Raw genomic sequence first — 11,672 nt, forward strand, 5'->3', positions numbered from 1 at the left:
CCCCACTGGGCTGTCAGGTCCAGGGCAGCAGAGCCCCCCCACTGGGCTGTCAGGTCCAGGGCAGCACTGTTCACACAGCCCCCTTCTACACTGAGTGAACCAAAGACTCACAGCTCTTGATCCAGCTCCAATTTTAGTTACAGGTGCAGCAGGAAACCTCAGTTCCTGTCACTCAAGATGACTGGCAAATGCTCAGTTTTGAGACCTACAGGCAGCTAGCAGGGTGCCAGGTAGCTGACCCAGAAGGTGGCATGGCTACCCAGTGGCTTTGTCTCTGCAGGATCACCTAAGGATATGGGGGTGCTATCCTTTGCTGCAGCAGAGACACCCTTGTGTCTATGGAAATAGCTGAAGGAAGTGTGACGCCTACCCTTTAAAGACTCCACTCTGTCAGTTAACCTACCATAGAGCTCTGGGCAGCAGGTACTATACATCAGCAAAAGAAAAATGGGGGTTTTTATTCAGAAAAACTAAAAGTTGCTACTCTGGGAAGGAAGCTAACCTAAACATCCTCGTAGCTTAGGCCCATAGGAAATCCTTTCCCTTTTTCTACTTCAATGTATGTTCTGTGTTTTATTTAATTACTACTTATTACTTTTCCAAGGAAATTTTACTTTTAAAATGGTTGCTATCTTCCTGACAGCCTTTTAACCCAACTGGTAAAAAGATGCCGAACAAAGATCAGCTTTAGTTACTCAATGGCAGTACGTTCTTAACTCTACATAGTCTGTAGGAACAAGCCCTGTTCTCCTATGTTCTTACCTCCACATAGTCCATAGGAACAAGCCCTGTTCTCCTATGTTCTTACCTCTACATAGTCTGTAGGAACAAGCCCTGTTCTCCTACGTTCTTACCTCCACATAGTCCATAGGAACAAGCCCTGTTCTCCTACGTTCTTACCTCCACATAGTCTGTAGGAACAAGCCCTTGTTCTCCTTTGTTGTTTCTTCCTTCCAGCCATCCACCACCAACATTCTAACAGAAAAGATAAAGGTAAAAGTTGAAGTTAGGATTTCCTGTTCAAAATTTGTGCTGAGAATTGGTATAATATATAATTTTTACATGAAAAATAATAAGAAACATTTTATGACTACAGAGTTAATACTGTTCAAAATCATATATTCTTAAATCTTGTTTATTGTAGAAAATAGTGCAATCTAACAAGACAAAAAGAGTCTCAAGAAGTGATTAAATACTTCCTGTGTGCACGCGTGTGTGCATATAAACACAGGTGGGATCAGAGGTCAACCTAGGGTGTTATTCCCTGGGCACTGTCTACTGTCTTTAAAAAACATATGTGTGTGTATGTATTTACTTCCTGTTTGTACATGTGCTCACGTGCCACACTTGTGTGCAGATTAAAAGACAACTTTCAGGAGTAGGGTCTCTCTTCTACCACGTGAGTGCTGGAGTCATCAACTCATGTCCCTGAGCTGGGCGGCAAGCACCCATATCTACTGAGTCATCTCTCTGGCCTAAGGCTCACCAAATAGAGCAGGCTGGCTAGTCACACAGGTCCAAGAACCCACTTGACTCTACCCACCCCCTTGCTGGGCAACAAGGGGCTTTTCATGTGGCTTCTGGGATTGAACCCAGGTCCCCAAGCTTATAAGCCTAGTATTTTACCAACAAACATATCTTCCCATTCTTTAATATATTTTCAAGGTAACCCAGAGAATAAAACTAGGAAATGTGACATAAAATAAAAAGATGGGCATAGAAAATGTGAATTTTTTACGCTAATTTGTCATACAAGGTCTGCCAATGTAGTCAATATTGTTTAATGGCATTAATATCCTAGGAGATTTTCAGGTTAAAAGTAAAATTTTAAGTCAGTTCAAGGCCAGCCTAGTTTACAGAGGGAGTTCCAAGACAGTCAAAAATAAACAGAGAAACTCTGTCTTAAAAAACAAAACAAAGCAAAAAAACCAACAAAGAATTAAACATAGTGAGGTGACTATCACACAGAGACAACAGATCTTGGCCTACAATTATTTAAAAATGGAATTAAGTTTACTTCTGAGAATCCTGGTAACAAAAATCACAAAAGAAACTCAACAGACTATAAAGAGTGTGGTCTCTAAAAGGGAACATGGCAACTCTCCACCAGGAGAGCCTGCACAACAGATACTCATGGGAAGGTGCATATGTGCATATGTCTGTGTGTGCACACAAGTTCAAAGACAGTGTGTGACCACGTGAAGCTATGTGCCACACAGCGATGTCTGGGAATCCAATTGCAGGATCAGGCTTGGGACAGTGAGAGCACTCAGTAAACTAAGCGGTTTAGGAAGGTCAGCACCATAGCCCCTGAAGTCTATTAAAGATACACAGCGTCGGGTGTAAGGACAAAGCATGGGAACTGACTGCAGAACCATGACAAGGGGCTTGATAGGTTACAAATGTTAGGGAAAAAAAGCATGAATTCAGTCACGTACTCAGCCATCTTTAGGGACTGACTTCTCCCGGTGTGCACCTTACAGCTTCTTACAGTGCCACCAGTATTTCAGAAGCAACAGCTACAACACTGGTGTGAGCTGATGAATCCATAGTGCTGTAAGCACTGGGCTCTTACCGGGTTTGTAACTGTGATGATTTCCCCTTCGCTGACTGTCAGCTCATTGTTTCCAGGTTCAGCAGCAAAGTCATACATAACCCGAGCCTGCAGGGGGCGGACAGGAAAGCAGACATTACAAATGTACAGCAAACACCAACCCAGACAACCTTTAGCTTGTTCACAAACACAAAGGTGTGAACCTGACAAAGGCTGTGGCTGATCGGGAAGAAAGGAACAGTCCAGGACGCTTGTCTCCTCAGGAACCCCGATGGCCAGAGCCCCCGCACACACCACACTTGGAAGTTAGCCCTAATATACAGCTCCAAGCATACACGTTTCACTAAGAAAGAAAAGGGACGCTTTTTGTTGGCTAGTCTTAAGTAGACATAGGTGTTTATAACGGGTCCACTCGGGAATGCGGGTGCTGCGCACAGGCATGCCATACCAGGTTCACACCTAACAGAAACTCAGCAGGCCAGGAGCTGGCCCCGGGGTGACTGATCACATGGAGTGGAGTCTCCAGCAATTTAACTTGGCCATCTGAGCCTCACACAGCAGACCCTGCTCTCTCCCATACCTTCCATCAGCCCAAGAGCTACACAGGGCTGTGTGTGCTAGCCAGGTGACCTCAATAGCCTCGATGGCCAAACGTTCAACGCAGGTAACTCACTTGTCTCACAAGCATGAGGATCTGCGTTCGGATCTCCAGCACTCACATACATAAATGCTTGACAATTCTGACCGCTTTTAATTCTAGCCCTTGGATGGCATAGACGGTGGGGGGGGGGCGGTGGGATCTTGGAGCAAATCAAGTAGCTTGACTATTCCAACCAGCAGGCTCTGGGCTCAGCTGAGACCCCGCCTGAATAAATGAGGTGATCCCAGCACTCGGGAGGCAGAGGCAGGCGGATCTCTGTGAGTTCGAGACCAGCCTGGTCTACAAGAGCTAGTTCCAGGACAGGCTCCAAAACCACAGAGAAACCCTGTCTCGAAAAACCAAAAAAAAAAAAAAAAAAAAAAAAAAAAAAAAAAAAAATAACAAATAAATGAGGTGAAAGCAACTGAGGAAGACTTCTGATGTCAGTCTAGATCTCTACCTGCATACATAGGCATGCACACTGGCACACACATGTCCAAGAGTGCAGACACGCACACACAAGAGCACACCCCTCACACAGGCACATACATGAATGAATGAATGAATGAATGAATGGGAAAATGGACTAAAGGGAGTTAGTTGTTCTGTGGTGTGAGGAAGGCTGGTCTTTCAGCTTGTTCAGGTAGAGCCCTGAGACAGCAATGACAGATTGTTGTGTTCCTTGAGGCACGGTCAGGCATGCTTCACCAGAGAGAACTAAGACTGTAAAAAGTGTGTCTGCTGCTAACTGAGCGTGTTAGGAAAGTACTCCGTAAAGAACTTACGTCCTTACTGCAGCATCTTTGCTGCTGCTTAGGACAGGGGCTCTCCCTGTAGCCCAGGATGCCCAGCACTCAATGGAGGCAGTCTTCCCACTTCAGCACCATGCCCAGATTCTGACCAGTTTCCAGCTCTACGTGTCTCATGGATTTCTCCCTCCAGAAGACCATCTAAAAACTGGGGTCAGGTGTGCCTAGGACACAGCGTTTGCTTTAGAAGTGCCTGGCTATAATGAAAAGGAAACTCAGGTTTCCGATACGGCTAGTGAAACAGGACAGTGTGGTTGCGTTCACTTCACCTGTCTTCACCAAACACAGCAAGAACCAGCCTTTCACTGCCCACTGTCTCCCTTTCCTATCCACTTCAATCAGAACTGTTAACAGAGATGAACAAGTCACAAGTAGTAATACGAGATAGGGGACCCCACTATCTTGAAATTAAAAAAAAAAAAGATAACAAGATCTCCTGAGTAAATTGGGAGCATAGGGACCTCGGGGGAGGGTTGAAGGGGAGGGGAGAGGCAGGGAGGGGAGCAGAGGAAAATGTAGAGCTCATTTAAAAAAAAATCAATAAAAAAATAAGATAGACTACCGGGTGAACATGCCATAAACTGGGTATTTAAAAATGTTACAGAATATTATTATGGTGCTTTGTGATTTTCAATGGAAAATTGTTTCAACTTTTCCCCCACACTTGAAATTTTTCCTAAAAAATACTGGAAAGAAGCAAATGGCAGTGTAGTTCGTCAGTCAAGAAAGCCCATCAGTTGTCCCCTGGGAGCACGGAAAGGCCAAGCCCAGCAGGGGACAAACCCTGCCCGTCTACTCAGGTCAGAACAAAGGACAAAGGGACCACGTGGAGGTGTTCTCCGCACACAGCTGCACAGGAGATAGAGTTCTGCTTGTCATGTTGTGGGACGGTTTCTGAAAACACGTCGCATCAACCTCGATGCTCTGAAGGGCAGGAGACGATAAACGCAAAGGCACCGCGGAAGGAAGTGAGCTTCCTCTGGAGGGAGCCCAGAGTGCTGGCTCAGCTCCGCACTGGAGCGCAGCCTGCTGCATCTTTCCAGTTCAGCTACTTCCAGTTAGTGCCCAGAACAGAACCCAGAGGTCCCTTGTTCACTAGGTGTAATCTGGTGAGCCAGAGTGTAAGACAAGTGAACACTGAGATGGAGAGTCCGTCAGACTAGACATTAGTGGATATCTCTTAGTCCCCAGGTCCCTAGTGCTGGGAGGCAGCCCTAGGAAGGATGTATCTGTTAGCTATCAGAATCTAATGCCATAAAACAGGCCTGTGAGATGGGGTTCACTCTCCCAGCTGTTCTGCCATGTGAGCACCCAATGTCCCTCCCTCCGCAGGACCAAGTATTCAGAGTGCCACCTGGGATACAGAGTGGGTTCTAAGACAGTCTGGAACTTTGACTTAAAGCGTGCTTCAAAAGCTAGACTCTGCAACCATGGCACCTGCTGGACAATAAAGATTATTACACCTCAAACAATTTACCGGGCCTCATAACATAGGCGTGTCACCGGGGATGATCTTTGAGGTTTCAAAAGGCTATGGCAGGCCCAGGCTCCCTATCTCACTCTGCTCCTGCCTGTGAATCAGATAAAGGTGCTCAGTGACTGCTCCAGCACCGTGCTCACCTAACTACCAGTTGCCATTCCACCCACCATGATGCTAAATGGACTAACTCTCTGAAACTGGAAGCAAGTCTCCAATTAAATGCTTTCTATAAGTTTGGCCATGGTGTCTCTTTGCAGCAATTGAACAGTGACTAAGACAGCTACCAACATCACAGTGCACGATGTGGCAATACAGGAATGAAAACACCTCCATAAGTAGACATAACACAGTCAATCAAGGAAAGCAAACTGCAGGCTAGGGCATACAGTGTGTTATCTTTTTATAGATAGGATAATAATTATATTTGCCAGTATTTCTGTAACAAACCATTCGACAATAAGAGGTGAATTTTAAATTGATTACCAAGAAAGCCAGAAAAGGAAAGAGAGTGGGTAAGAACAGAGGTTTCTCAGTATATATACTTTTTTGTTTTAATTTTAACGTGTAGATAAATCACTGATTTAAGAACTCTAAATTAACGGGAAGCATTACTTAACAACAAAAGAGAAAATATAGAAGAATGACCTTAAGAAACTGCCTAGTTAAAAAAAAAATCTCCTAAGAAATATTAGAAAGTACTTGGTTACACCTGTGACATTCATGTCACTATGATCCAATGGGCATATCTTGACAGGCCAGCTGTTACTGTAGCTCGGAGTCCACTGCTGACATCTCTTCTCCCCCCAGCAGCCTGGACAGCACCTTTTGGTACTCTGAATGCAAGCCAACAAGAGGTGGCTTCCAGGTCAGAACCAGGTTGATCTCTCCAAGCCTTGTGACCAAAATATGTGGTGTCCAAGTGGGCAAGCAAGATCAACATCAATACTTGTACTGTTTGGGGAGGGAGGGGTCTCTGGGTGTCCCATACTTAGCACGGAGCTTTTTCTTTAGCAACTGGAAAAGCACCACCTTAAACTCTTTTTGACTAATTAGATTTAAGGCCCACTCCATAGGAGAAAACTCATGACTGATAGGATAAATTTAGCCAAGAACTCATGGCTGGGGAACTCAGTGGCCCTGGAGAGTGAACCTACTACCATTCTTTTGCTTAATGGACACAGTATCAAGTTGCCTTCTAAATACATATAACCATGTATATCCACATGTCTTTATATCCATAGATCAGTGCAACCGACAGGCTGCACACTCCTCTTCCCTCAAGGCTCAGAGAACATCACCGAAGAGGGACAGGAAGACTATTATAGACAAAGACAGGGACGACTAAGGCAGAACAGTGTCCCTGGACACGAAGCGGCCATTGCGTCCATCAGCTCACACCAGCCAGCTAAGGCTGCCTACAGCTGAAGCAGTCAACTGTGCAGCAGGGATGCGGGATCTGTTAATAACTGATACCTCCGAGGGAAGGGAAAGTCAGTTTTCTTAAGGGGTGTGGTCCTGATTAGGTCGACCATGTGCCAAGACATGCCCTCACCCAAGCATATATGGATGGTAGTAACTGCACTTGGTTTATATAAAAGGAGGAGGAAGAGGAGGCAGGAAGAGGAGGAAGGAGGAGGAGAAGACAAGATGAAGAAGAAAAAAGGAAGAAGAGGGGGAGATGAAATTGGGATAGCAACATGGTGGAAGCAAGAGGACTTGAAATAGAGAGCAGGGTGAATTTATGTCTGTCTGTCTGTTTGTATGATATTATCAAAGAATAAAGTTTTTTTTAAAGAAACACTAAAGGTGAGATCAGAAATGTAAAGTACTGCCTGCAGCTCTGTCTAGGATATTTAAAATCACAATGAAAATACATGTTTCGTGAGAATGCAGAGAACAGACTGCCATGTGGTTACACTGGTGCAGCGGCTCTCATCTTTAATACATTAAATTCTTTGTACGCAGACACAGTACATGTAACTCCTGTACATTCGCACAACAACGGTAATCTACTGAAGCTGTACAAAAGTTTAAAACCAACCCTCCTTCCTGGCCAAAGGGCACAGAAGCTGATAGGTGGGGTTTTTGGTTTTGAGACAGGGTCTCATGAGCCTAGGCTGGCCTTGCACTCTGTATGGTTGAGGATGACTCTAAATTTCTAATACTTCTGTCCCATCTCTTGAGGGTAGGGATAACAGGTGTGGTAGACAGGACCAAACCCTGGGTTCCATGCTTGCTAGATAAGCCCTCTCCCAACTGAGCTCCAGCCCACCTCTGACAGTTTGAAGCTAGCCTTGAAAGCATCTGAGACACACTTGCCCAGGTTCCCAACACCCACCCACAGCTACTCAAAGGACAGAATCGGCAATCCCATCCTTCTCCCACTCCACCACTCTCAGCTCCTGCAGTCCAGGCTGGCTCAACCTCTGTGAAGCCAAGGCTGACCAAGAATTTTTGATTCAGATGTTTTCTATTTCACCTATAAATTTGGTGCTAAGGATTGACTAGGGCTTTATGTACAACAGGAGCTCACCGGTTTCCTAATCTTAGGGTGTCCATATCTGCACCTCTAAGATTGTTTATCACCTTTCAACCCCCAGGGTTGCTAAGAACACAACTTCACTTCTAGTTCCAAACTAAAATGCTGCATTATTTTTCCTGACTGTAAAAGCCTGTGTTTATTTCAAAGAGAGAGAAAAGAAGAAAAAAGACTGACAAAAGCTGAAAAGCAAACTCCCAAATCCCCAACCCCAGATATAAGAAGTATAGAACAGTCTAGTGATTAGGAGCTGCCTTTTAGCAAGGCAGTGAGTTCAAATCCCTACTCTATCAACTCACTAGCCTTGAAAACTTGGCCCATTTGTTTAACCTGGCCCTCAGATTCCTCAGGAATAAGATAAGGAGCAGCCTGTACCTTGTGACTTGAATGAAGTAATAAAATTAAAGCACAGAGGAAAGTGAGTGGCTTAGCAGGCCAGTACATGCTGGCTGTTCTGACCTTTGATTTGTAAAACCACAACATATACAATTACTTTTTCTTTCCTGACCGCTATGGGTTCTGGAATTAGTCTTGGGGTTCCAGGCAAAGCAAACTCTATGGCTACTGACACCCAGGAAGGGTGTTTCTGGGGTCTGCGTCTTTGCTGAATCTCAAGGAAACCAGACCTCCATCCAACTGTGTGGCTGCCAGATCCACCCAAGCGTGCTATGTGGCCAGCAGAGCCTGTGCCCAGTCAGCATTAGAACAGTAGGGAGAGGCCCTATGACTGCGTCTGATGGCTGTGAGGTCAAACTCCTTAAGGAAGCTGAGATAAGTTATCCCGGATCCAAACCACACAGTAGTGCAGTGAAGGATTCTGGGAGTGCAGGCCTACTTCTGTTAAAGGAGAAACCAGTAGTCACATATACTCAAGTGTGAAGTGATGCAGGCTCACTGCATCTCCTTGTTGTTCTGACAAGAACCAAATACAAGTGTGAGTGAGTGTGTGTGTGTGTGTGTGTGTGTGTGTGTGTGTGTGTAAAACATCAAGATAAGGCAACCTCATCCTTTCCATATTTGAAAGATGTGACGGATCTATTGGAAGAGAAAACAAGGCAGGACACAGTGAAGCATCACTACCACCAACACAGAACTTGGGATGAATAAAAACAAGAGGGAGAAATCAACAAGATGAAGGCATGATATGAGAGGAACATATAATTTCAGCAATAGAAAAATCAAAGTTTGCATATGGCAACCTTCCAGTGGAAAAGAATACAAACTGTCTGTACGCAGTGAAGGATTCACTGAGATCTGTGCGTGTGCACTATGTGCATATAGGTAGGGATGGTGAGACATGTCCTCTGGGAACTAACACAACAGGCCTCAGACCTCAGTACAACTGACTCCATGATAGAAGCACCATTCAGTCTGGAAAACCCAGTATACAGACAGCACCACCTGCCAAAAATGAAACAAAGTTCATATAGTTCTGGGAAAGTCTCAGAATATACTAACCTTGCCTTTTAGCTTCTATAGATCTGCTTTTGGATAACTGTTCTTGTTAACTGAAGCATGTCAGCCCAGAACCCTGAGAAAGGCTCAGGGCTACCGGGGGATCATGAACACCCAGTGTAGTCACAGCTCAGCGAATACTTTCTACTGGCTTAAACCCATGTCCAGGCCATTTTCTCTGGTGAACACCCCATAACATTTCATTATCTAACGTACGGGAGCAGGCTGGAGAGATGGCTTCGCCAAGAAAGATACCTGCTCTCCACCTAGCTCAACTTAGACCCACACGGAGCAAGCAAGCAATGTAAATTGCTTTAGGTTGTCCTTTCTCCCTCTCTTACACACACACACACACACACACACACACACACACACACACACACACACACAGTAAAACACATTAAAAATGAATGAGAACCATGAAACTTTGGAAAGAAGACCAATTTTAAAAATACCTTACCACAACACCATCAGTTTCCCCATAAAAATAAGCAAGCAAGCATGCATCTACTTACGGAAATGTTCAAGCAGCGTCAAAGACGAAACTCCAAACTCAAACAGAGCCAACAGACCACAACACACTTGTACAGACGGGGTGCGCAGGCTCCACATGTCTGTCAGCAGACTCCACTTCAAACCCCCCAGAGGACTGTTGGTGGAGAAACTATAAGTGGATTTGTCCCACATGTGCAGAGTGAAACAAATCATGATTTGAGAAACAAAGATAGACTTCATTTGTAGCACTTTAAGGCCGCAAACAATCGGTGATCAGGGGCCATGTTAAATATTTCAAACATGCTCATCCAACTCTCTTGATACAAGTTCAGTATAAGCTTCCACTTTCCCATTTAGGTGCAGATACATCTTTATATTAAGCCATGCACAGAAGCCTTCAGCTATTAGCCTCTAGTCTTCTGCTAATGCCCACTGGCAGTACCATCAGCCTTTTCCTACACTGACTTCTCAGAACTACAACAATTCCATTTAAAGAAAAAAAGTCTAATCTCAAAAAAGCTTCTTAAAAATTGCACTCAAAAAAAGAAATCTAGCCGGGCGGTGGTGGCGCACGCCTTTAATCCCAGCACTTGGGAGGCAGAGGCAGGCGGATCTCTGTGAGTTCGAGACCAGCCTGGTCTTACAGAGCTAGTGCCAGGACAGGCTCCAAAGCCACAGAGAAACCCTGTCTCGAAAAACCAAAAAAAAAAAAAAAAAGAAAAAGAAATCTAGCCGGGCGGTGGTGGCGCACGCCTGTAAATCCCAGCACTTGGGAGGCAGAGGCAGGTGGATCTCTGTGAGTTCGAGGCCAGCCTGGTCTACCAAGGGAGTTCCAGGACAGGCTCCAAAGCTACAGAGAAACCCTGTCTCGAAAAGCAAAAAAAAGAAAAAAAAAAGAAATCTATCAAAATAGTTTGTGTATCTAGAGCTTCAAGCTCCTTACAGAGGTTGAAATTCCCCCAAACTAAGTCCTCAAACCATGGGACAAGCTCTGACGGCCTGCTTGTGTCACGGGAAAGGAGCAGAGGTAACCTAGGTTACAGCAGTCTTTAGTACCTGGAGAGCTGGGGATACAGTCCCAAGTACATGCAGCCCGTGAACCTGGCTTGTGCGTGGCTTGTGCTTCAATACGACTGCTCCAACACAACCAGACTCAGCTGTGCCTGCAGGGGAACCATCAAATAGAATCAAACGAAATGAGGAAAACCAAAACGAGGCTGCTGGGCTGGAAGCATGGGGGAAGGGAGACAGTGGGAGGGAGCCCAGTGCAGCTGCCCGGGAAATTTACATTCTGGTCCAGTAGCCAGGAAAGGAATCTATCTGAGCGGAAAGCCCCAAACTGAAGCACCGTTCTGCTGAGCGGGAAAGAACGGAGATTATAACCACCGCAGGATGGGAAGCCACAGAAACCTGTCTCTATGACTGTGCTGACAACATTAAGCTATACGCCTAGACAAAACCCTTCTTCAAATACAAGGACATCTGGAAACATCCCAACATCACATATCAGACATAGGATAGAGCCAAGAGACACCACAGTTCTAGCTAGTCAGAGAGACACAGAACACAACACAAAGCTCTCAGACTACATATCCCCGGAGCCCAGGGAGGTCTAAATAAGCAAAGCTACTTAGCTACCCTCCCAACAACACTTACAAATAAGCTTTGAAAGAATCAAACTCCTTGAAAAAAGTGAGAAG

The 11,672-nt window shown here is 45.2% G+C and overlaps 1 protein-coding gene across 2 annotated transcripts in view; it reads right to left on the reverse strand.

The window, feature by feature from the left end:
• The window catches only part of Snx9 (sorting nexin 9), an 85,992-nt gene that overhangs the window by 45,751 nt on the left and 28,569 nt on the right, over positions 1-11,672 (reverse strand). Inside the window, exons 1-3 of one of the 2 annotated variants that reach the window (XM_013352356.2) lie at positions 2,758-2,807; positions 2,576-2,662; positions 901-975 (exon numbers count right to left, since the gene is read on the reverse strand). In XM_013352356.2, coding sequence (XP_013207810.1) covers positions 901-975; positions 2,576-2,653 — 153 coding nt within the window. In that variant the 5' untranslated portion in view covers positions 2,654-2,662; positions 2,758-2,807. Of the gene's footprint in view, positions 1-900; positions 976-2,575; positions 2,663-2,757; positions 2,808-11,672 lie in introns of those variants that run through there. The other variant, XM_026787459.1, reaches the window with a different exon arrangement.

The sequence above is a fragment of the Microtus ochrogaster genome, linkage group LG9 (genome assembly GCF_000317375.1).
Source record: "Microtus ochrogaster isolate Prairie Vole_2 linkage group LG9, MicOch1.0, whole genome shotgun sequence".
NCBI classification, from domain to species: Eukaryota; Metazoa; Chordata; class Mammalia; order Rodentia; family Cricetidae; genus Microtus; species Microtus ochrogaster.